Below are 27,876 nucleotides of genomic sequence, written 5' to 3' on the forward strand. Positions count from 1 at the left end.
TATTTGTGTTTGCTGTTCAGTATTTGTTGTTTTTGACAAAATATTTGAGGTACGGGCAAATAGACGATACGACCGTGTACACATGGAGCCAAATATCAAAAAATTAAACATATTTTTTGATATTGGCCTTTGATGTGCCTTGCAAAACCGACAGAAGTTCGGTAAGCCGTATTTGTTGTTGGCCATATTTGCCAAATAGGTAAATACGGCAATAAATTTGGCAAATACACTCTCCACACATGGAAGTTATTTGTCAAATATGGCAAATACGCAAACACAAATAGCCATGTGTGGAGCCACGGTAATAATGTGTATTTACTGGACTATTTTTTCGTCTACTTACGTTGTATTACATGTCTTTGTTTGTTTCGTTTGCGTGCAAACACAATTTTGCTTAAAATGAAAGAACTCAAAATATTGTTAACATTTTTATTTACAAAACTTGTTTAATTATATCGTCAAAGAAAACTTAAAACAGACACTTTATTAAAAATAATTTAGCCAGTAGATAATATACCTACTAGCTACAGATTACATTATTTAATTATAAAAAAATAGCATTTATATACTAATCCTTAAAAAAAATATATTTAGGGCGGGTTGTTTGACCATAGGGTTTGACAATGTTTTGCTCAAATGATGGCTATTATAATTTTTAACAATAACCGATGAAATACGGTCAGTTAACGTCAAGTTAAATTTCGAAATAACAACAGATTTTGTTAATTGCATTATAGATGACACTTTTTATTGTACACAACAACAATCAACACAATAGCATATTACAAATAAAAAAACAGTGTACAAAGGCGGTCTTATCGCTAGAGTAGCGATCTCTTCCAGACAAACTTTGGGCATATAGGACACAGCGTAGTGAAAGCGGTAGGGAAGTGTACATAGAGAAGTGACAATTAGTGTCACCTAGATATTAACTATCGACTACAAATACACATACATATACATTACTAAAATTACTGTTTAAATGGTTGGCATTTTGATTAGTAATCCCATTAACTGCTGTCAATTTCAACGTACGTCAAAACATACTGCAATAAAGTATACTTCACTTTAACTTCGCTCTAATCTTAGTAACGCAGATATTTGGGTTGAAATTAACGTTTATAAATCAACGGTGTACAAATAACCTGCCCTAAATTTGTGAATACGTAAAAAAAAAATGATTGCCTAATCTATTTTAACATCACGTCGTTATCTATCAACTGAAGCCCGGTACCTATATTCAAAAAACGAATCGTTTTCTGAACAGAAAAAATCAGGCCTCGTTACCAAAAAATGACAACGACCAAAAAAAAAGTAAAACGTCAATTTATTTACAAGTAATTAGTCGATGGTATTTTTCAAAAATATGCCCGAGGGGTCTAATCCCATATGGAGGGGTGGTACTCCGGGCGGTCGAAGATCGGCTCCCGGGGCACGAGCTCGGGCTCTGGCGGGTGGCGGTGCAGCAGCTGCAGCATGCCGGTGCCCACGCCGGCCGGCACGCCCAGGATGATGCACTCCGACACGCCCTCGATGGAGTCGCGCTGCCCGTAGTACGCCGCGTCGAACAGGTGGTCCGCGGTCTTCTCGAACTGGAACACGAATGAGCGTTTTAACGTTTTGTTACGATTATATAGTTTCGTAATCGTTTTTTATAGTAGTTGTTACAACTGTACAGTAGTTTACTCGATACCAAGCGGAAACAGTAGAGTACGATACCAGAAAGTGGTATTTTTTCCAGCTGCTCAGATATTTCAATAAATATATATCTGCCGTGCCCTACCGCCACAAGACACAGAGCACTCACGCTGGCCAGGTTGAGCACGGACTCCTTCATGCGCGCCAGCCCGTAGCGCGTGATGCCGAGCACCTCCCCGCGCGCGCACATCTGCGCGGCCAGCAGCGCCACGTGGCGCCGGTCGACGGCCATGCCGTGGCCCGCCATCACCGCCTCGATCTCGCTCATGATGGTGGACGCGGCCGCCTCGATGCCCAGCGTGTTGTACACCTGACGGACAAGGAATGCGTTCGGTTATTGGTGACACTAACGTTTCAAACTAGAGAGGTTGTTAATTATACTGTTTGCGCTGTAGCATGGTGCGGGTGACAGTTGCCTTTATGACATCGACATCTGTCAGTACCGCATGACTAGGGATGCGATGTTATGGAATTCATTTTTATCACTAACGATACTCGCAGCATAAATCTAATTCAGTTCTTATATAAAATAATAAAAATCGCTTTTATGATTTTTTGCTATAAAAAAACATCGACTATCCATCGTAGCAGTACATCTCATCACTAGATACGTCTATGGCGTTACGTTATACGCATAATACTTTGCTTAATTTTTATTTTCATTACATTTCATTTGTAGACTAGAACATTCTGGTTGAGTTTAATTTAATTTACTTCAGTAATTAATGATTTAATATATTACGAATGTGGTACAGCTGAAATACTAAGTCATAATTTATAAATCGCGACAACTTTCAAGAGTGAAACGAAACGTTACTGAAACTGTCACCCGCACCATGATACAGCGCAAATAGTATAAAAGGCTAAAGACAATGAGAATTCTGTCGATTTATTTGAATATGAAGACGAAAGCAATTCAGAAATGATTAAAAGGAAGGCCGAAGAATCTGTTCTAGCAGCTAACAATAGATCATCGATGTAATAAGGATAACTATAAATTTTGGTTAAAAGATATAATAACAAAGAATTAGAAACAAGAAAGTAGTAGATACAAATTTAAAAGAAAAGATATATTGACGATGTGTTGGCGCAACGACCGCAACCGTCAGCGTTGCGGGTTTGATTCTCGCACATGGTAAACATTAGTATTGGCTATATAATTATATGCCGTGGTCTGGGCGTTTATGCTTCTGTATTGTGTTTCCAGACCCCTTACTAGGAATAAATCTTAGTGGAAGCCGTTGAGTGCGAGGCGTTCTTTTATTTATTTTTTATTTAAATAGAATTAAACCTCAATGCTGATTGCAACAAACAACTCTAGATCTATGGAAAAATGTGCATTCCGCTGGTATCAATTCTAGGCCCTTTTCTTTTTCTAATATACATAAATGACCTGCTATTTTATGTTAAGGATATTTGTCATATAGTGCTATTTTCGCAAAGTAAAAGGTAAATTTAAACGGTGCTTTATCGCTAATTAAGATAAACAACTTGGTTTTGAACGCCTAGAAAACGAAATATGTTCTGGATACGTTGCCCAATGTTAAGAATCCTAATTGTGATTTGGAAGAAAATAACGAGTTTTATTATTGTGTGGATATTACAATTTACTTAAGAATAAATTTTCAATAAAAACTCCAAAGGAATTCCCATTTATCATGTCTAATTGGAAGTATTAGCTTTGCAGCATTCTCAATCAGAAATATTGGTTGACAATAAAATAAAATCGTAAAAAGTAAAATAATATGTAGAAAACTTTTAAACCCAAGCAAAACGTCACACAAAATCTAATGCTTATCAAATATCAAAAATTAAATTAAAATGAATTAGATGAAGCAACAGGACGTACCTCTAAGATATTATTAGAAGATGTCTTTGTTCCGTCTACGCCGTACGTGCCTATGACATCTCTCAGTCCGTCGCCTTCTACACACAACTTGTATCTGAAAGTGAAAAAGTTGGAAATTTATTAATTACCTAAATATTAATTTTCGTTTTCTTTTTTCACACAAATACACTACTTACAATTGGCAACAACTAGCTACTTGCTTAAATAGTGTAATCTTAAAGATAGCTTTTGGGTGGTGACTGATTAAATTATTATTCCATAGTAGTTAATCTTTCAGACTTTCTATTTCAGCATGTTTCTGACTTGTAAAAGTATATAATATGTATATAACACGAAATGCTTGCCTTTGGTTTATTTGAATACTCTCATTTATTTCCGAGCTTGTCTTCCAAATATTTAATTATTTGTCCTTCTAACTATATTTGGAATATGCCAGAAATTATACAAAAATAAGGCAGTGATGCAGGCATGAATAAAAAAAAATATAAATTTTTGTGCAAAGGTTGGAGTGTGTGTCTGACTCAAATTGCACTTATGATATACATATAATATAGACACAGATATATACAAAATTTTACTTTATAAAATGAAAAAACAGTTAAACTACAATTCTGACATTTTATTTTAAGTTTTCGAATACTTTATAGAAAGTTAGTACAGAATGAAAGATCGAGAAGATTACGCCGAGAAATAGAAAATTTCGGGGAACGTATTGACGACGGTTTCGCAAGACAGACAACGTCTGTCGAAACAGCAATTGCTTGTATGAAATCAAGTAATTTTTTTTGGCACAAGCAAAGAAACAGTTAATAGCATACTTACTTAGTGGTAGGACCTGTGTCATCACAAGCGATGACGGCGCGAGACACCCCGGACAAACCCTTGACCACGACATTGGGCAATTGGTTCAGGAGGTGCTTCATCGCCATATTCAGCCAGCCCCCATGTTTACTTGGATCTGCGTATATCTTAATCGCAAAGTTGGAAAGTGCTATAACGTTTGATGGTTTCAGCTTCAACTTTGATGTGCAAATTCTGAAAAAAAGTTTTTTTAAATATGTGAATATATTCGAACTCTGACCACATGATCAGTTCAGCCTAATACAGTCCACTGCTAGACAAAGGCCTCCACAAGTTTGCACAAAAATGGAGTGAACTCATGTGTTTTGCCCATTGTAACCACGCTGGGCAGGCGGGTGGTGACCGCAGGGCTGGCTTTGTCGCACCGAATACGCTGCTGCCTGTCTTCCACCTGTGTATTTCAAAGCCAGTAGTTGGGTGGTTATCCCGCCATCAGTCGGCCTTTTTAGTTCCAAGATGGCAGTGGAACTATGTTATCTCTTAGTCGCCTTTTACGACACCCACGGGAAGAGAGGGGGTGGCTATATTCTAACCACACAGCTGACCACATGATGACCATTTAAAATATGGTTTTCTGGACCTAAACTATACGTTAATACAAAAGTGAAAAACAAAAGTTATCGAAACAATTTAGAAGAGGGCGTAATTGTGAAACGCTTTCACTATTCATCATCTGAAGCAAAAAATTAATGAATTAAATTTTCTGACACTGTTACTAACATGTCAAATTATTGCTAAGGGTAAAATTACGTTTAAAAAAAAAACAGTCACATCATTCATTGACACTTACGAATACACAATGGAATGCACGTTGACTTCCAAACACAGCAGTCGAATGCGCTCTACATCCAGCCGTATGATTAGGAATGCCTCGTGAGAAAGATAAACTTCTTCAATATCTCTCGTGATCTGCGATAAAAATCTTGCTTTGAGCATCAACAGACAAATGTTACAAAATACCTTAAACAGAAACCTTGCAAAAAAAATTACCTAAAAAATAAATTATCACAAATGTGACAAACTAGTGTATGGCTCGCCTGATGGTAAGCGCTTACCGTTGTGTATGGAAACCTGCAACGGACGAATCGCAAAAACGTTGCCGACCCCAACCAGGAGTTTGACTATCCTACTTACCAAACACAAAACGATTTGACAGCAAAAATATTTGATTGTGATCTGCTGTAAGTTTGAGATTCTTCCACAGTTAGTCAGCTCCAGATTTAGAGCAAGACATTTTCCTCCTCTTACCAACTTATAAGTCGTATTTCAAGCATTTTTTTGGACAGAAAAAACTTTGAGCAACTACCGAGTTTTTCTATGCCAAAAAAAAATTTGAACACCATCATTTTCTTATACTTTTAACTTGGATTATATGTTGTAAAGGATCAACTCACTTCTCCCAGAGTAGTCTTTTCAATGCGACCTTTAACCCGCCGCGCAAACTCCTGGTCAAGTGGGTTCATCAGCTCTGCGGTGATGATTGGGGTTGAAATAACGCGTGACGCGTTAATAATTTCCTTTACACGCGGGACTCCCTGAGTTATATTCATGGACGCGACTCCGGCGAAATGGAATGTCTTGAGCGTCATTTGAGTACCGGGTTCCCCTATACTCTGTAATAAGATGATATATAAAGATATTAATTAATTTAAAAATATAAAATTGCTTTTTCACGATAAAATCACCTTTTGTACACAATTCTCTTTTTTTTTTTTCTTTTATATTTTGCTACATGGACAAAAACTTTACTACCTTCATGATTTCTTATATTTTATTTTCTTACATAAAAATTTGGAAAATGATTTATGAACAATATCTTAAAGCGTGGCATACTATAAAAAATCAAAACTTTGCCAAAAAAGGTATGTTTTTTGGAATCATAGTTTAACAGATACAGGAAAATAAAAGGTATCGTGGATTATGCCACTGTTAGACTGAAATTAGTAGAACGACTGTTGTACACTAGGAATCTAAAGTAAAAAGCTTTGACGCTCAACGAAATGGGCACGAGTTATGTACTTCTACATATATTTACCATGTTAGAGAAAACTATATAAACACAAACAACGGGCTGTAAATTTAAAATCTAATTCACCTGAGCTGCGAGCGCTCCAACAGCTGTGCCCGGTTCCATAATGCTTCTCTGGTACTTGTCGTGACAAGTCCTGATGAACTGGACAAGCTGGGTCAGAGTCAAGCGTTCGAGCTGGTGTACTATCGTGCCACACATAGCGTACCTCGCACGCAACAGACGAACTTTATTTGATACTGTTTTGAGGAAATTTCTGAAAGCGAACAAATATTTATATTTAAAAAGATTTCTTCCCCCATTTTACTTACTTTACCAGTAAAATCTTGAAAAATAGTGACATACTTTTACGCTTCAGCCTGTAATATCCCACTACTAGGCATAGGCCTCTTACGTATAATTAATCAAAAATAAATACTTAGTGCCAGGTTAAATGGTCAAATTTTTAACGTCTTTTTCACTGTTATAGAAATAAAAATTAAAAAAAAATTCATTCGTAAATGTTGTCTTGACTTATTAAAATAAGTCAATGAGTCTTATACAATTATTAGAATGATTATAGGATGGGAATGTGTATGTGCGCTGTAATTTGTATGTGAATACTTACAGTAATTCGGCTTTGAACTCATCGGGACAAGTCTTAAAATCGTCTAGCGCTAGGGTTTCCTGGGCTGCCAGATCGATGCCATCGCCATCTAGCGGCTCCTCGTCACTGTTGAAGAAATAAGGTATTTTTGTTAGGATATCGTATTTTTTTTTTTCCAAAACCTTGTATATATAGAAGAAACTTTGAGCCAATAGTTAAATATTTGATATGGAATTTTTGACTACTGGGTCCAAAAATTTTTATATTCCTTCTAAAATTAAGAAAATTTTCGAATTTTATACTGAATATATGAGTGATCGCATAACAGTAGCACTGGCTGCTTGTCGAGAGGCTCCACACAGCACGCGCGGCAGGTCCACGGGCCGGTCGCGGCCCTCCATGTAGCTGGGGTCGAGCGGCAGGAGCAGGTGTGACGTCACTTACGGCGACAGGAAGCAGGCGCGCACGTGCTGCAGCACGCGCGGCAGGTCCACGTCCATGTAGCTGGGGTCGAGCGGCAGGAGCAGGTGTGACGTCACTTACGGCGACAGGAAGCAGGCGCGCACGTGCTGCAGCACGCGCGGCAGGTCCACGTCCATGTAGCTGGGGTCGAGCGGCAGGAGCAGGTGTGACGTCACTTACGGCGACAGGAAGCAGGCGCGCACGTGCTGCAGCACGCGCGGCAGGTCCACGTCCATGTAGCTGGGGTCGAGCGGCAGGAGCAGGTGTGACGTCACTTACGGCGACAGGAAGCAGGCGCGCACGTGCTGCAGCACGCGCGGCAGGTCCACGTCCATGTAGCTGGGGTCGAGCGGCAGGAGCAGGTGTGACGTCACTTACGGCGACAGGAAGCAGGCGCGCACGTGCTGCAGCACGCGCGGCAGGTCCACGTCCATGTAGCTGGGGTCGAGCGGCAGGAGCAGGTGTGACGTCACTTACGGCGACAGGAAGCAGGCGCGCACGTGCTGCAGCACGCGCGGCAGGTCCACGTCCATGTAGCTGGGGTCGAGCGGCAGGAGCAGGTGTGACGTCACTTACGGCGACAGGAAGCAGGCGCGCACGTGCTGCAGCACGCGCGGCAGGTCCACGTCCATGTAGCTGGGGTCGAGCGGCAGGAGCAGGTGTGACGTCACTTACGGCGACAGGAAGCAGGCGCGCACGTGCTGCAGCACGCGCGGCAGGTCCACGTCCATGTAGCTGGGGTCGAGCGGCAGGAGCAGGTGTGACGTCACTTACGGCGACAGGAAGCAGGCGCGCACGTGCTGCAGCACGCGCGGCAGGTCCACGTCCATGTAGCTGGGGTCGAGCGGCAGGAGCAGGTGTGACGTCACTTACGGCGACAGGAAGCAGGCGCGCACGTGCTGCAGCACGCGCGGCAGGTCCACGTCCATGTAGCTGGGGTCGAGCGGCAGGAGCAGGTGTGACGTCACTTACGGCGACAGGAAGCAGGCGCGCACGTGCTGCAGCACGCGCGGCAGGTCCACGTCCATGTAGCTGGGGTCGAGCGGCAGGAGCAGGTGTGACGTCACTTACGGCGACAGGAAGCAGGCGCGCACGTGCTGCAGCACGCGCGGCAGGTCCACGTCCATGTAGCTGGGGTCGAGCGGCAGGAGCAGGTGTGACGTCACTTACGGCGACAGGAAGCAGGCGCGCACGTGCTGCAGCACGCGCGGCAGGTCCACGTCCATGTAGCTGGGGTCGAGCGGCAGGAGCAGGTGTGACGTCACTTACGGCGACAGGAAGCAGGCGCGCACGTGCTGCAGCACGCGCGGCAGGTCCACGGGCCGGTCGCGGCCCTCCATGTAGCTGGGGTCGAGCCCGTCGCTGCCGTAGCGGAACTGCACCACCTCGCCCGTGGCGTTGCGCACCGTCATGTCGTAGTGCAGCACCAGGTCCTCCAGCGACTGCGGGCACGGAAACGATTTAACACTATTTAACGTTGGAGCTCAACATGTGCCGACAAATATTGAGGCGGGGCAGAGCAGGATATATCCTGCTCAAAATCTGGAGGCGCATCTACCGGTAGTACCTCGACCTTACAGAAGGTCACAGCTAAATAATACTGCTCTCCAGCAGTGTTGTGTTCCTGTGGCGAGTGAGGTGACCAGAGCAAACAACGCACTTGCGATGCTTCTGTTGTTTCAGACGTCTATAGTTGTGTATAAAAGACACAAGGGACTTCAAGTTTTCCTGCACAATTCAATCATACATTTCTTTCCTATCAGTTCCGCTCACCTTGACGAGTCTTCTCTGCAAGTACCCCGTCTCTGCAGTCTTCACAGCGGTATCCACGAGACCCTCGCGACCTCCCATTGTGTGGAAGAAGAATTCGGTTGGCGTTAGACCTGAGTAAAAACTGTTCTCGACGAACCCACGCGCCGCTGGGATTTTTGCTGCAAGAAAATAAATGAGAATCGGTAATCTATAGAAAGCAAAGTATCACCGTTGAACCAATTAAATGTGTCATCGGAACTTAATCGTCATATACTTATTATAAATAGAAAGACCTTCTTCTTCTTGATTTTAATCCAAAAAATTCTCTCATTCTATAAAAAGCTTGCAACTAATTAACAATACCAAATAAAGGCAAAGTAGAGAAATCATTCTAACTCATCTCAAGCGAGTGCTTTCCATAAATCTATCTATTTGGACTTCTACAAAAAAATATATACGTACAATGCTTTTCGAAGTGTGGAAGCGATCTGTCTTCGAATCCGTTGGGCACTCTCTTGCCATTCAACGCCTGCTGACCCACACAAGCTATCATCTGAGATATGTTGATATTTGATCCTGAAAGCATGGTATTTAGCTAACAAAATACATGACAAAACAATTATTTATGGTATACCATTATTTCAATAACAGAGAAAATGGCAAATACATATTAGACTAAAGTAATGTTAGTGTTTTATTTCAAAAATATATTGAAAGTATATTATCGATGTATTTTTGATCTTAGCAAAATCTTACCCTTAGATCCACTCTGGGCCATAATGAGTGCAGCGTTGGTGGGGTGGAGTTCGCGAAAACATGCCTTGGCTGCTAACTCTCTATAAGTAAACATTTCCATTTTTCGATTACACAAATTGCGAACGAAAACGATTATGACAGAATCGAAAATGCGAATTTCAAATTTTTTTTCCATTTTTCGATACCACAGATTAGTAAAACATGAGAGATTAATACAACAAATCATGTACATAAAAAATCTTATATAGGAAAAATAAAAATAAAAATATTTAGACACAAAATACCCAAATTATCAAATACTTAACTTTTGTGATACTTATGGTTATGACCAATCACTCTGTGATACCAACATTTAGAATAAATATATCATGGCTTGCAGCCATATCAACTATTCTCTACTGACCTTATGCTGCTAAGCTCACTAAGCATCATCGCCTCCAGCGTTTCTTCCATGGTACAACCTGGTTGACACTGCAACGTGCCCTTTTCCATCTCCAGGATGTAGCCGTCACATTTGGAATAGCTGATGTAATAAGTTGACAATTAAAAAAAAACTAGTCTATTTTAGAACACACGACCGAAGTGAAACTTCTTAAGTAATAGGACTGCACAATAAGCCTACACTTAACTATACGAAACGTAGCTGGCTATGAGAGAAAGAGAGAAAGAAAATGTGTGCTCACACCACTCTCTTGCTCCGTTCGCCTCGCCCGATCACACTGTTCGTAACGCTTTCGTCACGCATTCACCAGCTTACTCCCCAAGCCAAGTGTGCGTAAAGAAGTTTTACTTCAATAAGGAACATGCTGTTTTGAAGACAGCAAAAAGTTCAGCAACTGGCTCAGATATGACAAATGTTTGTATAGAATCTATAGTGCCAGTGGTTCTTAAACTTTTAGTAACTAAGGGCCATTCGTAAAATGAATGTTTTTTCACGGCCCACTAAATATTTTTAAGAAAAATATGAAGTAATCAATTATTCCTAATTAGTAATACATAGAATATTTAGTAATAGCCTAGTGAGACTCACTCGCCCTGCGAGACGCTCTCGTGGACTACTTCGGTTGCTGCCACGGGGCACCAGTGGTCCGCGGACCACTGTTAAGAGCACCGGTGTAGACCATACTGATGTGCGCCATGGTCATTTGTGATACTACGTTTGTCAGGACCAACACAGAATTCACGTCCCACGGTTAGAGCCCGTAGGTCTTGGTTTTAGGGCATGTGAAGTCGTCCGAGTGTGAATTTTTTTTCATATTACTCTTACTTTTATTAGTTTTAACAGTTACATTATACATCATCATCATCATATCATCATCATCATCATTTCAGCCTATTGCAGTCCACTGCTGGACATAGGTCTCCACAAGTTCGCGCCTAAAATGGCGTGAACCCATGTGTGTTGCCCATAGTGACCGCCGGTTAAATCGTATATTATTAAAAATATTTTTGTTAATTAACACTGTAATGGGGGTCGTAACGTGTTGTTTAGTCACAGTTATTGTAACAAAATTTAAATTATTCCACTTACCCCGACTCCAGGAGCTTGTTCTTGGCTTCTACAAGTTTCTTGCCCGGCGTCACGTCGTTGATACCGAAACTGAAACCTTTGTTCATCAAGTAGTACGATGACATTCGCGACAACCTGAGGAATACAGAATTATAAACCATTGTCCGAATTATACTTTATCTATTTTGTATCAGATGTGCTTGAGGTTATATTTAAATAAAGACTTTAAATCTATATTTAAACTAGCTGACCCCGCAAACGTTTTGCCATATTTTATTAACTTCCTCAATCTCCCCCCCCCCCCCCCCGTTATAACTTAAGGGGATGAAAAAGATGTTGTTCGATTCTCAGACTTACCCAATATGCACACAAAATTTTATGAGAATCGGTCAAGCCGTTGCAGAGAAGTTTAACTACAAACACCGCGACATGAGAATTTTATATATTAGATATAGTCAAATCCAACGAAAAAAAAATCAACAAGTAATACAACGTAGGTAGATGAAAAAATCGTCAAGCCAATACGCGTTATCAAAGATTACTCAAAAAGTAGTGATCAGATCTCGATCAAATTTAAATGGGATCACAAGACAAGAATCAGCTTTCGATTAAAACAAGAATCATCAAAATTGGTACACCCAGTAACAAGTTATGAGATAACACATATAAAAAAAATAAAACCGAATTAAAAATCTTCTCCCTTTTAACTAACGGCTGTTACCTGTAACACAAGCATTAAGTTGCTAACCATAGGAACAGACGACCGGTGTGTGTATGTTGTAAGATATTTTTTGAAGTCACTTAAAAACAGACCCCGTTTATCTCTTCTAATATAGTTTTTGTGTAAAATTTAAACCTTGAATCAATATTAAAACTTTTACTATCACTGAACCGAAAAAAATTCTAAGATTTTCTTCCATCTGTGACCAACTAACTGACGCAAAATATAAGACGACAAAATCCAATGAAATGAAAATGAAACACTGAAACAGAAGCAGAGCTTGGGTGTGTATGCGTGCGTGAGTGCGTGCGCATACGCTTGTGTGCATGCATATGTATGCGTGTGTGTGTGTGTATGTGTGTTTGTGTCCATGCGTGCGTACCTCCACATGGCGCGCACGGCCACGTCCTCACCCCAGTCGCGCAGCAGCACGTAGAACACGCTGCTCTTGGTACCGGAGCCCAGCGTGCTCTTATCCATGGACCCGCAAAGTAGCTCCGAATTGCGGATTATGACATCTGCGGATAATATGTTGTACTTGATTTAATTGCGAAAAAAAAGGTACTAAATATTTTTTAAAACAAATTTTGTAAATGCAAGATTGACCAATTGAAACGACAATAGAACAAAAATAAATAAATAGAAACTTATTTAACAAATACATTTAAAAAATGTCCCTTGTGAGTATAGTCATGTCTATGTTTCGGACTTGATCAAATGATTTTGTGGTCTATTTTTCGACAGTTCAAAAAACAGGACAACTTTTGCCAAATCAGCTAATTCCATGATATGTAGAACAGTAGAAATACTCACAAGAGTCCTGAACGCACATGTCCTTATTGCCGGTGTAGTTCCTGCCCTTCGTCTCGAGGTTCGCTTTCACCTCGCAGCGCTTGTTGGGCTTCATGATTATACTGGTAACGAAGATATGTTTTTAAATTATAATGTAGCCTTCCTCAGGAGCACTGGCTACCTTACTCATCACGGGAACACAACACTATTTGAAAGCAATACTATCAAACAGCGATCTTCTATAAAGTTGAGGTATCTGTACCTCTCCAGTGGGCTGCTCCAAAATTTGACCACGACATTTCCTGCTATACGTCAAATTTCAAATTTTAACCAAATATGTCATCAAAACATCTCTTTTACATTTTAAATTTGAAAAAATCAAAAAATATTTTATGAAATTAAAATAAATCCTTCTTGAGAAAAAAGCTTTCTGTGTAAAAGCGAAACTTACAATTAAAATAATGTCTAAAAATTCCTTTCTAATATTCCTATAATTATATATTTTGGCACGTACTCGGTTAGGCCTGTATACACCAATGAACTATGACAGGCTAAAGCGAAAAGATTCCTAGATAATTTGAAAATCTGCTTCACCACCCAGAACCTCCTAGGCTTCAGGGTGGCCGGACTCGGCATGTCGACCCTCATGTTGGTGTCGGTCCCTAATTCTTTCATCAATCCTCTTTTATTCATTCGAATTTCTCCTCAATATTCCAGTAATTACCTGAACACACGCTTGCCCGTCCACATCTTCCTGGGTTTGAGGATGGCCGGGAGCGGTATGTGATCATCATTCTGGTTTCAGACACTCTTTCATTCCTCAACCATTCAAATTTCTCCTCAAGCTCTCCAATATTCCTACCTGAACACTTGTTTTCCAGTCCAAAACCTCCTGGGCTTCAGGATGGCCGGGGGTGGCATGTCGATCCTCATGTTGGTATCAGGTCCGGCCAGGAGACAGCACGCCAGCTGCTGAGCTTCTTCCTTCGTGAAGAAGGTGTCCCGTTGGGTCATAAGGTAGGCGCCGGTAATGAAGTCTTGAGTTGCCGCGATCAGAAGTTCCCCGTTACGAGGTGTCACGAGATTTGACTTGTTCTGATGGTGAATGAACAACACAGATTTTTATCTTTTGGTCACTAATATCATTTCTACGCAAAATAGGGCATCAAAGCTTATTAAAAACGATTTATTTTAGACTACAGGAACCAGGCTTTAACATGTTCGCCTTGGTCACCTGTGACTATAACCCTTGCAATAGCGTCGAAATATCGTAAAATCAAATTGACAAACACCAAATAAAGTAAGTATACTTTCACAAATAATTCTTTTTTTTTTTATAGAAATTTTTTGCATAAATAGATACTACAAAATGTAAGAGAAAATAAAAGTCAGTTAATCTTCTTAAGGGAGTGTATAAATGTAAATCAACTAACCCCCATAAGAATAAGAGCTTCTGCTCTCGCTTCCTCAGTTTGTGGCAAATGCATGTTCATCTCATCTCCGTCAAAATCTGCGTTGTAAGGTGTACAGACGCACTCGTTGAACCTAAACGATATAAAAATATTTAGACAACATAAATTAGTTTATATTAATACAGCTTCTGATCCGGGAGTTGGGTTCGATTCCCGAGTATAGATGTAATATACATTTATTTATATATACCTTATTTACATAAACATGTTTTCATGTAGCTGGATTTCATCTAATACACATACATTATTAAATTGCCTACGTTAAGAACAGACGACAAATGGGTAATATTAAACACATTATATGTACGTGTGTATAAACGTTTGTACGTGTGTTCAAGTGTGTAGGTATGAATGTATGTCCATATGTGCATGTGAGTATGTGATAGTATGTGAGTGTGAGTGTATGTGAGTGTGAGTGTATGTGAGTGTGAGTGTATGTGAGTGTGAGTGTATGTGAGTTTGAGTGTATGTGAGTGTGAGTGTATGTGAGTGTGAGTGTATGTGAGTATGAGTGTATGTGAGTGTGAGTGTATGTTAGTGTGAGTGAGTGTGAGTGTGAGAGTGAGTGTGAGAGTGTGAGTGTGAGTGTGTGAGTGTGAATGTGAGTGTGTGAGTTTGAGTGTGTGTTTGTGTGTGAGTGCGAGTGTGCGAGTGTGAGTGTGTGTGTGAGTGTGTGAGTGCGAGTGTGCGAGTGTGAGTGTGAATGTGAGTGTGTGAGTTTGAGTGTTTGAGTGTGAGTGTGTGAGTGTGAGTGTGTGTGAGTGTGTAAGTGCGAGTATGTGAGTGTGTGTGTGAGTGTGCAAATGTGAGTGTGTGAGTGCGAGTGTGAGTGCGAGTATGAGTGTGAGTGTGTGTGTGTGTGTGTGTGGGGGTATGTTAGTGTTTGTGTTTTAGTGTGAGTGTTGTGTGTGTGTGTGTGTGTGTGTGTGTGTGTGTGTGTGTGTGTGTGTGTGTGTGTGTGTGTGTGTGTGTGTGTGTGTGTGTGTGTTGTGTGTGTGCAGTCACCGGAATGTCCGCTGCGGCTGCACACGCGCGCGGTGGCACATGATGGACAGCTTGTGCAGCGAGGGCTGGCGGTTGAACAGCACCACGTCGTCGTCCACCAGGTGGCGCTCCACCGTGTCACCGCACTGAGGGGGTTGGGAGTGTACACTACACTTGAAACTTAGAGTTCGTCCATTAACCTCGTGAGGCTCCAAAAGTGGTAGAGGGGTTCGGAAAAAAATTACAAATACCACAAAGGAGGGGTCTGTAATAAGATATCAAAATAAAAACATCCTGCAACCTTGATATCAGTCTGGATATTATTTATGGACATTGGATTATGACAGTATTTAAAGATAACATCCTGAAAATTTAAATATAATTTGCACAAAAAATACACTTGATTTTTGGCTATAGGGGGTGGGGGGAGTATACTAAAACCTCACCACATCACCACACACCACATCACCAATGGGGAGTAGGGGGTTAAAAGTTTCTAAAAAACGTCAGTAACTCAGGTCTTTTAAGTCAGTTTTATTCTTTTCTATTTTTATTTATTATTATTAAATTTTATATTATATACTAGGAACTAAAACCATGTTTATTTTCTAATAACATTCTAAATATTAGAAATTTTACAAAGTTTACCAAACATTTCTACTCTAGCTTATGTGAACAATGATACAAATTTCTAGTTTAGCAAGTTAAACTGTCTTCTAAGCTAGTTTTTTTTCTATTAATGTTAGTCCTTTAGATAGACCAAGTTAGGATTTAGGACTAAAAAGGATAAAACCAACAACTAACCTTCAATTCTTGCGCAATTTTCTCCCTGTTACCATATTTGAGGAATTTCTTGTGATCGACTCCTCGTTGCTGGACATAGTTGGCTCCGGGATGAACATCCGGTCCGTTGCGCACTAGTTTCCGTAGCCAATCGAGATTAGCGGGGAATACCCGCTCTGGGTACGTCAAGATCTTTGCCACGTGGACTGGTACTCCAACCTGGTGAAATTAGATTTGATGATTAGTATTAAAAAGACAGGGAAATTTAAAAAATACAGTACTTAGGAAATTAAGATTTAAATTACCATTTTACTTTATATAAAAAATTAGTAGCACCGTACTGTAGTTAAATATCAGTCATTAAACTAAAATAAATTATGAAAAAAAAAAAATACATACACTAAATGTAATAAATTTTGACATTTTTTAAATGAATTTATAATATAATATAATATAAGTACTAATATCCATCGCCAAAAGATAGCAGAAATAAGCAAAAAGATTAGCGAACAACTTAGAAAGGAACGGAAAGCAAAAAGATTAGCAACATTCAGAAAATATGTAGAAAAAACAGGAGGAATAAAGAAGGCGATAAAAGAAATGAACTACAAAAAGGACTGGATTCCAAATATGAAGAATAAAAATAGTGTTAAAACCAGCAAAAGACCAGAAATACTAGAGATTGCTACAGAATACTATAAAAATTTATACCAAAGCCATAAAGGGGAACACGTGATAAAGGAAAATAATTTAATAAATAAAGAGGAGATTAAACCAATTCTAAAAGAAGAAACAATAAAATCTATCCAAACACAAAAACTGGATAAGGCGCCTGGATCAGATTTAGTCACAAATGAACTACTAAAAACTACGTTACCAGCGATAACACCAAGACTTACAGATTTATTCAATGAAATCCTCGAAACGGAAACCATCCCGGAAGACTGGACCAAATCGACAATCGTACTGCTGCATAAGAAGGGAGACAAGGGTGATATAGGAAACTACAGACCGATCAGTTTAATGTCCAATGTTTACAAAATATTTTCAAAAATTATACTAAACAGAATAACCACTACACTAGATGAAAACCAACCTAAAGAACAAGCTGGTTTCCGAAGTAAGTTCTCAACTATAGATCACATTCACACTCTAAGACAAATACTACAAAAATATAGAGAATATAATAAAACATACTACATAGGGTTTGTTGACTTTAACAAAGCGTTCGATACATTGGAACATGAGTATATATGGGATGCTCTAAAAAGACAAGGGGTAGAAGCAAAGTACATACGAATAATCAAAAACGTATACACAGCGAGCACCGCACAAATTAAACTTGAATCTAAGGGCAAAGAATTTCCTATTAAAAGAGGTGTACGCCAAGGAGATCCTATATCACCTAAATTATTTTCAGCAGTACTGGAGATGATCTTCAGGAACCTAAACTGGACAAAAAAGGGGCTCAATATAAATGGCGAAAATCTCAACCATCTACGCTTCGCTGATGATTTGATTTTGTTCTCAGAGGATGCAGAAACTCTAGGTCTAATGTTGCAGCAATTATCCGATGAAAGTGCTAAAGCCGGCCTAACAACGAATCTAACCAAAACCAAAATTATGACAAACGCCCAACAAACACTAAACAATGAACAAATAACAGTAAATAACGAAAAAATAGAATATGTAAATGAATATGTATATCTAGGTCAACTTATATCTACAGATGATTGCATGAATAGAGAAATAGAACGAAGAATAATTAATGCTTGGAAACGATTTTGGTCTCTAAAGGAAATAATGAAAGATAAAGATATGCCAATGAAAGGAAAAAAGAAAGTATATGAAATATGCATTATGCCATGCTTACTATATGGGTGCCAGACATGGGCGTTAACAGAACTACAAGAAAGTAAACTAAAAGTCTGCCAAAATTCAATGGAAAGAAGTATTTTAGGCATAAAAAAAGGAGATAGAGTCAAATTGCAAGAAATCAAAAAGAAAACAAAATTTAAAAATGTAAACACAGTCTACAGACAGCTTAAATGGCGTTGGACGGGACATATGTTAAGAGAAAGTAAAGAGAAATGGACTAAGTTAGTAACAGAATGATATCCAAGAGATAGTAAAAGAAATAGAGGAAGACAAGCGAAAAGATGGGAAGATGACTTCAAGAAAATAGCTGGTCCGTTATGGTCACGCTTAGCAAAAGATAGGAATACGTGGAAATCTTTAGAGGAGGCCTTTGTCGACAGACAAGCTGTTCCACACAAACACCCAGTTGCCGATCATTCAAATACAAGTTAAATTTAATTAAATCAATTTGTGTTTTTTTAGAAAGTAGGCATATATTATTATGTATTAGTGTTAAGAAAAAGCAGCAATAAAGGCTATTTTATTTTATTTTATTTTATTTATTTTTTATTATAATATAATATATGCATTATATTATTTATCGGTCACCAACCCGCCTGCCCAGCGTGGTGACTATGGGCAAAACACATGAGTTCACGTTTTATTTTGGCGTAAACTTGTGGAGGCCTATGTCCAGCAGTGGACTGTATAGGCTGTAATGATGATATGCATTATACACACATACATGTGTAATCGTGCGTGTGCCGTGAAGGAGGCGCTTAAACCCAATGCGATCCCCGCTTCCAGTGGATATTTGTGTTAATACAAGTATATATTTTTTTTCCGGTCTGGTAGTCAGCTTTAGTGGGTCTCCCCACCGTGCGTCGAAGAACACGTTAGGCTGTCGGTCCCGGTTGTTTTCATGTACGCCTGATAGCGATCGTTACTCATAGTAGCGAACAAATCCACCAACCCTTATTGGAGAAGCGTGATGGATTAAGCTCTGACCTACCTACGTGGGGAAAGAGGCCTATGCCCTGCAGTAAGATATTTATAGGCTGAAGCAATACACATAGCTACGACAACTGCTTTTTTTTGGTAATTTATTAGCACTTTATATATAAAAATCAGCTAAAACGACCAAAGAATAAAATTATCTAAAACAGCATACCTCTTGAATCTGAAGATTGGGGTCAGGCGATATGACAGTTCTGCTGGAGAAGTCGACACGTTTACCGGAGAGGTTACCGCGGAAGCGACCCTGCTTGCCCTTGAGTCGCTGCACTAATCCCCGACCTGGTCTTTTCGGCTATTGAAAAAATAAAAAATAAAATTTTATGACCTTTCCATCCTCTCTCTTCCCGTGGGTGTCTTAAGAGGCGACTAAGGGACAAACACAGTCCCACTTCCACCTTGGAACTTAAAAAGCCGACCGATGGCGGGATAACCATCCAACTGCTGGCTTCGAAATACACAGGCGAAAGACGGGCAGCAGTGTCTTCGGTGCGACAAAGCCAGCCCTGCAGTCACCAACCCGCCTGCCCAGCGTGGTGGCCCACTACAAGCATCGCAAGCGACTTGTCGACCCTACTAATCCCCTCTAAGAGCTCTGGTCACCATACTCACCACGGGCACACAACACTGCTTGAAACCAGTATTATTCAGCTGTGATCTTCTGTAAGATCGAACTACTTCCCCAATCGGGCTGCTCCAGATTTGGAGCAGGCTGTTTCTTGCTGTACCCTACCTCAGTTAAATTATATGATATTAGCCATATACATATATTATAATATTGGTAATGTCTTACATTAAATACACGTCACTAAATCCACACATTACTATCATTAACATTATCCTACACCGAATCATTAGGATACTAACAAACGTCCTCCGTCAACCAACCTGCATGTTCAACGGGATCCCAGATATCTCACTGTTGATAAATAGAGAGACGTGGAGCTGGAGGTAGTCCCAGTCTTCCAGCACCAGCTCGACCTTGCCCCCGCTAGACATGTGGCGAGATATCACGTCGTTGATCAGCATTATCTCGGACTGCTTCGTCGTTAAATCGTCTTCGTTACTGGAATTTTTTTTAATTTTTTTTTAAATCTTATAACATACACACACACACGGTCGTCTATTCCTATGGTAAGGAACTTAATACTTGTGTTACAGGTAACAGCCGACTGTTATAACTATTTTTTTTTTTGACAAATGTACATAGAAATAATACATATATATTAAAATACAAATATTTCAATCAGACTCAGAAGGCAATCAGACCCGCAAATCGCGGAACAGAAAGCACACGCCACTACAAACTAAGCCAATGGGTTAGTCATAAAAGTTCAATTGTAATATTGATTTGTTTATACTACAAATGTGGCACAAACAAGCATGCGATCCTCCAGATAGAAAGTGAATACCATAGCCTATGGACGCTTGTAAGAATAGAAACATTTCAAGTGCATTATCTGGATATAGGAACCAGGAAAAAGCAGTTAGGAGTGAGGTGTAGCGTACAGTAAGACATATCTCGTTCATGTTAAAATCACTGAAATTTGTCAATGTTTATAACAAGATTTATGTTACTGAGTATTATGTTTTCAGATGTAGTAATTGGGTTAAGTAACGTTTTGAATTGGTTTTATATTTAAATCTTAGTAAGTTTCCACTAGACATTCCCAAATTAAAGACTATACCCGATGGTGGGAACCCTACAGACCCTACAGTGTTGCCATTTAAAAAGTATGCAAAAAAATCGAGTATATACTTTCGTTAGCCAGACTATATCAAACGGTTCGTATGCTGCTTTCGCACTCTGGTCATATAAAAAAATGTAATAAATTACTAATGTAACTTATAAGTTTTAACACTCACGTGCCAGCCTTGACGTCCGAAACTACACTAGGCCGGATGCAGACCGGCGGTACGGGTAAACGTGTCAATATCAAATCCTCCGGTTTAGACAGCTTGACGTTCATACCCAGTAGTAAGATGTCTGGTACAGGGATGCGACGGAATAGATGTTGGACCTGTATAGAATAATAAATTTATATTTGTTGCGTATTGACACATGAATAAAATTTTCACACAGCATAAAACCTCGTTTGATTTGAATATTTTTAAAAAAAGAATTCGACATGTCATAAAAATAATTCCATATCTTTTGAATTACGCGCCATTTTTTCTTCGTGTAATTTACTTTTTCTGTCGTTTAGCTTAATAAATAGTTATTAGACTAATAAAAGGAACTTTTATTTCACCAAATAAAATAACAAGAATTAATTGCTTTTCTAATGTTTTCTAATACTTTGTAGAAGGTTCTAAAAAAAACTTGGGAAAGTTTCAGAAAATAAAATCATAACTTCAACTGCAAGTTTCATAATCCGCAAGACAGAACATCTATTGGATCAGATAGTTGTTGAATATAATTGAATTCAAAATATATAAGAATGCTGCAAGTCTGAAAATATTCGAAAAGTTTTACCAATATAAAAATACATTATATTTTTGAAGTAAAACTTCATTAGGAACGCTTGACTTGGAGAGTGAGCTGGAGAATGCCTGAGAAGAGCGTTACGAAAAGTGTGATCGGGCGTGTGCGAGCACACATTTTCTTTCTCTCTTTCTCATATCCAGTTACGTTTCGTTCTTAGATATACTAAGACACAGCACAGGTCTATTGTGCAGAAGTTTTACTTCATTCGTGTGGTCTAAAGCGCACTCGTTTTTTTTAAATATCATTTAACAATACATAAGTAATATGTTAGTATAAAATATACAAAGAGATATTTTACCATCAATGGAGTGAGCTCAATAATCAGTCCACTCTGTAGCATCGACTCCAGTTCTTTGTTAGCCTCGACCGCCTCATTAAACTCCTGCAGAACATTCTGGACCATTGGATCTGTGGGTTTCTTGCCCCTGTATTTATCGTGAATAATCTTTAAGATGCCGGCCGGGCTCTTCTTGACTATTCCATTTAACGAATTACAGTATGGGCACTTTGTGCAAGTTTTCGCCTTTTTATGGACAGCTGCCTTGAGGCTTTTCTTTTGTAAGTAGGTTAGGTCCGGATGCAAGAACTTACGGCGATAGGAGTTTTTTATTTGCTCCGGTAGCATTACGCATGCGCAAGTCTGCAAAATAATGAAAATGTATTTCTTTTATTCATTTTTAATTGTAAACATATGCAAACAAAACTTGAAAGTAGTTAAAAATATTATGAAGTCATATGGCTGATTAGAATATAATTAACAAATTTTTTTTTTAACAATTTTATCGATCTTATTATTAGTTTTTAAATGTTAAGGGCTTGTTTAACCAGTTACGGATAAAGGTTATCCTAAAAATAAGTCACGATTAAACTTTAACTGCAGGAGGCCGAATAGATCATAGACCTAGATGAATGAACTTTAGCTTTTAGTTTCATTGTTGCGAATAGAAATGTCTCATAAATATAGTGGAATTCGATGTTGAAAAAGAATAATGAACATGAAAAAACATGATTTTTTTTTTATTTGTTGGATATCTTCGTCCATCAAATAATAGCATTATCCACAACAAATGAAACCCCTCAATGATACAAAATACTTCTTTATCATATTAAAATGGTGATTGACTAACAAATTGTTATAGGTGTTATAGTTCGCGTCACGTAAAAAGAACGCTAAAAGAAACTGGAGGGGGTGCGTTTGCGCATGGGTATACTCGCTCACAAAAGTACTACTGTTTTATTTTTTAATTAGGATTTCACTCGAGGCTTCGTATAATGGTTATTGGTAGGTACATTAAAAAATACTAGAAATACTAGTGCGAATAATTCGAACTAAATACGTATAACAATTATATTATAAATAATTTTTCTCACTTCTATATGTAAAACTATTTCGTAATTTAAAACTTTTGTGCACGATATTATTTTGAGTCGACGTCGAACTGTCCAACCAATAGCACACCAGCAAGCATGCGACACGTGATAAACACGCCCGCCCCCTGCCCCGTACCACCAAATAGACCGATAAATCGCTTCTGCGCAGCTTCAAGGCCAGCGTTCTTTTTACATGACGCGAATTATACTACTGTTTATTATTTTTGTTTTCTTTTTTTTTTAAATAAATTACAAAAATATAGAAGTATACTAAGAATCAGTTTAAGACCCCCCCCCCCCAGGAAGTTTATTTAGAGATTCCCTTACGTAATTAAGGAATGGCATCCTATCACTAACAGTGATCTCACACTGGCAACCTCTAATATCATATTTACACTATATATTATATACAATTATCGTAAAATAAAATATCGTAAATAAAGATTTAATTTTCTTACCTTGCATATCGTTTGTAGGATATTGATTATCAATCGAAAAAATCCTACATGGAAAACCGGCAGCGCCAAGTCAATGTAACCAAAATGTCCAACACATTCTGCTAGGCCAAGACCGCAGGTTTCACAATTTGCGTCTTTTTGATTAGTTCCCTAAAACATTCATTACACAATTACGATCTATATTTGATTATAATATTCCGAGTATATGAAAATTATTATGTACTAGCAACTAGCCCGCGCGTTGCAAAAACTATCATTGTTCCTCTACTATATTATGCATGTATTATACATTGACTAGCCCGTTGGCGCAGTTTGTAGTGACCCTGCTTTCTGCTCCGAGGGTTGTGGGTTCGATTCCCACCCTGAGTCTGGGTGTAATATAAATATTTATTTATATATTTATATATGTATTATTTATAAGTATGTTTATCAAAAAAAATATGTAGCTATATACCAGTCGGCTGTTACCTATAACACAAGCATTAAGTTGCTTACTTTAGGAACAGACGACTGTGTGTGTATTGTGTAGATATTTATTTATTATTTATTTATATAAACTTTCCTCTGGAGTCACTTTATTTACTAGAGAGAACCGCATCAAAATCGGTTGCGTAGTTTTAAATATCTAAGCGTACAGACAGCGGGAAGCGACTTTTTATACTATGTAATGATAAGTTCGCCAGGTTACCTAGTAGGTAACTAATAAAGAAAAGATCAAACCATTCTGCGATCAAGAACTCCATAGCTCGCCGGTACTCTCAGTGTGTCCTGTGCGTACAGGTTCTTTGTTATAACCTGTATTTGCGCCGCCTGTTGTATGTCTGATGGACTGTCCACATTAAATGTGACGTGGGAGCTGAAAACAAATTTAGAAAATCTTTAGACATACTTCTTTGTATCTTTGGATGTTTTGTTAAAAATTTATCTCAGTATAAGAGATTATATCTATTCTATATATGTATATATATATGGTCGCCTCTATGAATACTATTTAGACTTACTTATACAGGGTGACTGGTGAATTACTATCAATATTTGCAGAGGATACTCGGTACATGATTCTCATTCGAATTATGTAAAAAAAATAGGTACTTAATTTTTGACAAAATTCCCATAAATTTCAATTTAAATAAATGAAATGTAGACATATTAATTTTCAGCCATAATGGCGGCGCGTGCGGCCTTGGCCTTGTACTGTGCCGCTTGCCGCCGCACGCCGCAACCACCGCCAATTCTAATTCCCCCCTAAATTCGATTAGTAGGTCACTAGGTCAGTTGGGCAAGCGCCGCCATAAGTTTTGTACGCTAGAATACGTCCATCTTTCCGCGCGCGCGCCTAGTGATCGATCTTACGCGTATACTTATTATGTCAAGTATGAATGTGACCTGTTATAAGTAATTAGGTATGGCTTATCAATACACAAATGCAGAGTACTTAAAAGTGACCCGTTCGTGTTATATCGTGTAAAAGACAATAAGTATGGTTCATTTATTACGTAAGACGATTTAGGGGGAGAGGGGATCGATCATGTCTTTAGTCTCGATAGTTCTTAGGTAAAATTACAAAAATGCGCAAAGTGAAAATACCTTGAAAAATCGCGGACAACCGCGCGAGTGGCGACTAGTTGTCACTTGCTTTCGTAAACAACATTCGTTATTTCGTTGATTAATATTGTAGTTGAAATAATAAATGGATTATTGAAGTGTGAATAGTTTCTTTTATTTGTTTTTTTTTTTTTGTTAAGCCTCTGGACTGAAAATCTTATGTCGATAAAGATCAATAATTAAAACCAAAGTTTATTACTACCAAATAATAAAAATTATTAGTACCTACCTAAAGTACAAATAAAAATAAACATTGAAACAAACCATTATTCATTTTTTCGTTTAGATTCTTACGTAATAAATTAATATTTATCAAATTATCAAGGGGAATATTTATCAAGGGGAAGGGGGTCGGCCTAATCTTATCTTGGTATTTTTGCCTGTCCTAAGCCAAAATTAAAGTATGAACGGGGAATGGATCATACTGGTTTATCAAAAGTAGCCTGCTACCTTGTTAACACTTGGCGGTGTTTGGACGTAGGTAAACGACCGCGCGATAACTTATGTATCTATACCTACACACCTGCTTTGTGACGACTGCGCAGCTAGGGCGTCCAGACGACGCGTAATTAACGAGATAACTGTTGGTTAACTTTACTTAGAAGTTTATGAATATTTATTTTATATGTAATTTTTTTTCGTCATATATGATCGTCAATTAACACGTCCTCAAATATTGATAGTAATTCACCAGTCACCCTGTATATATATCATAAATAAAAAATAAGCAAATACTCTTTAGAGTAACTATAGTATGAGCTAAATAAATACCTACATAAAAATTATTACATCAATCAAAATTTATAGTTTTTTTATTCTTTTTGTATAAAAGCAATAAATTAATATGGGTGAAATTAACAATAAGATATGCATATTTAGATATAACATATTGTAAATAGATAAACATTTTACACATCTTTATTTACATATCCAAAATAAATATATTTTATATTTATATTTCCAAATGTATCATTAAATATAATTTACTCTTTCCAATTACCAATTCATTAGTTTAATATGAAAATAAATTTGTTTTCTTTTTAATTGTATTTTAAATGGATGGATAGTCATAATTGCCCTTAATGATATTTTTTTTTTTCTTAATTATATTTCATTATTGTTTCTTTTATAAATTTCCTGTGCTGTGTACAATGAAAAAATAAATATATTTATATTATAAATACAAAATCACTTACATTTTTCTTCCGACGAATGTTTCACGATACTGTTCCTTAGGCATTTTGTATAGTTTTACGTCAAATTAGTTAATATATATAACTCGAACTTTCAGTTAAAAAATTTTAATAACAATAATTACAAAAATAAGTCAAATCAATTCTTCCTTCTTTTATTACTTGTCTTTAAGATACAAATTAAGTGTCGAATATGTAGTCATGTGTGCTTTTATTGTTTCTCAGCTTCAATATGTGCACGTCGACACATTATTTGGCTAAAGTCAGATAAAATGGAGCTTGTAGTGTGATCTTGACACCAGTCCTAAAACAATTCAGAATAAAAAAAAATTATTACTTAAAAAGATTTCATCATCATCATCATTACAGCCTATACAGTCCACTGATGGACATAGGTCTCCACAAGTTTACGCCAAAAATAACGTGAACTCATGTGTTTTGCCCATAGTCACCACGCTGGGCAGGCGGGTTGGTGACCGCAGTATTGGCTTTGTCGCACCGAAGACGCTGCTACCCGTCTTCAGCCTGTGTATTTCAAAGCCAGCAGTTGGATGGTTATCCCGCCATCGGTCGGCTTCTTAAGTTCCAAGGTGGTTGTGGAACCTTGTTATCCCTTAGTCGCCTCTTACGACACCCACGGGAAGAGAGGGGGGGTGGCTAAATACTTTAGTGCCGTAGCCACACAGCACAAAAGATTTATGCATTAGTTATGTTAACGAGAATAGTATACAATATAAATTTACACAGAGGACTATAAATATTAAACTATCATTATGATGATATAAACTTCTTGAACTAAACGTTTTTTTATGCTGCATTTGTGCGTTTGGTATAACCATACTCTCAAATTTTTGCCAAATATCTAAAAACTCTTGCAAGGTTAAGGTCAATTTATAGATAATATCCAGCGGTCGGTTTACAAAGGAAATACACAAAGATGATTAGGAATTTTATTGATTGATTGGTTTAATGGCTTTCAGTTTTGCCGGTTGTGCACGGTTTATGCTGCCAATGTGACGTAGAATAGAACACAGGAAGGAGATTGGTCGGTGCGATTGAGATAGCAGTGTAAATTTAATTTTGAAAACATGCAAAATAGTCAAACTATCAATATTACACCTTACCCTAAAACAACATAAAACATTTAATGTTAATCTAAGACTATAGCTGTTAGTATAGCTGTGCTGTGTGGCTACGGCACTAAAGAATTTAGTCACCCCCTCTCTTCCCGTGGGTGTCGTAAGAGGCGACTAAGGGATAACAAGGTTCCACAACCATCTTGGAACTTAAGAAGCCGACCGATGGCGGGATAACCATCCAACTGCTGGCTTTGAAATACACAGGCCGGAGACGGGCAGCAGCGTCTTCGGTGCGACAAAGCCAATACTGCGGTCACCAACCCGCCTGCCCAGCGTGGTGACTATGGACAAAACACATGAGTTCATGTTATTTTTGGTGTAAACTTGTGGAGGCCTATGTCCAGCAGTGGACTGTATAGGCTGTAATGATGATAGCTGTTAGTAACTAATTTATTACAAACTAATTACCCCTGGACAGAGACATGATTTATTTACAACTTAATTTTATTTCTTTCAAAATATTTACACAGAAATATACGCTTAAGCCTGTAATATC

General features: G+C 38.4%; 1 protein-coding gene across 1 annotated transcript; it reads right to left on the reverse strand.

Annotated features, from left to right (window-relative positions):
- Positions 1–1,309: 1,309 nt before the first annotated feature.
- On the reverse strand, positions 1,310–26,288 carry LOC123662308 (DNA-directed RNA polymerase III subunit RPC1). The gene is made up of 27 exons (XM_045597167.1): positions 26,245–26,288; positions 24,164–24,299; positions 23,444–23,593; positions 21,913–22,254; positions 20,993–21,147; positions 20,015–20,192; positions 19,284–19,421; positions 16,277–16,474; positions 15,494–15,618; positions 14,450–14,561; positions 13,879–14,111; positions 13,038–13,138; positions 12,607–12,742; positions 11,525–11,638; positions 10,397–10,516; positions 9,994–10,073; positions 9,700–9,813; positions 9,259–9,416; positions 8,755–8,927; positions 7,045–7,149; positions 6,504–6,693; positions 5,803–6,021; positions 5,199–5,317; positions 4,370–4,582; positions 3,548–3,641; positions 1,808–2,008; positions 1,310–1,592 (listed from the first exon to the last, which is right to left on the reverse strand). Exons 1-27 carry the CDS (start codon positions 26,286–26,288, stop codon positions 1,380–1,382), a joined length of 4,161 nt encoding a protein of 1,386 aa, XP_045453123.1. The 3' UTR covers positions 1,310–1,379.
- Between the last annotated feature and the right edge of the window lie 1,588 nt (positions 26,289–27,876).

This window comes from Melitaea cinxia, chromosome 18, assembly GCF_905220565.1.
Source record: "Melitaea cinxia chromosome 18, ilMelCinx1.1, whole genome shotgun sequence".
NCBI classification, from domain to species: domain Eukaryota; kingdom Metazoa; phylum Arthropoda; class Insecta; order Lepidoptera; family Nymphalidae; genus Melitaea; species Melitaea cinxia.

Coding starts and splice junctions, on each gene's coding strand:
- LOC123662308 (XM_045597167.1), bottom strand. CDS start 26,288: ATGCCTAAGGAACAGTATCGTGAAACATTCGTCGGAAGAAAAAT. Junction 20,193..20,992: donor TCGGACGTCAAGGCTGGCAC/GTGAGTGTTAAA, acceptor AAAAAATTCCAG/TAACGAAGACGATTTAACGA. Junction 11,639..12,606: donor GCCGTGCGCGCCATGTGGAG/GTACGCACGCAT, acceptor TGTATTCCTCAG/GTTGTCGCGAATGTCATCGT.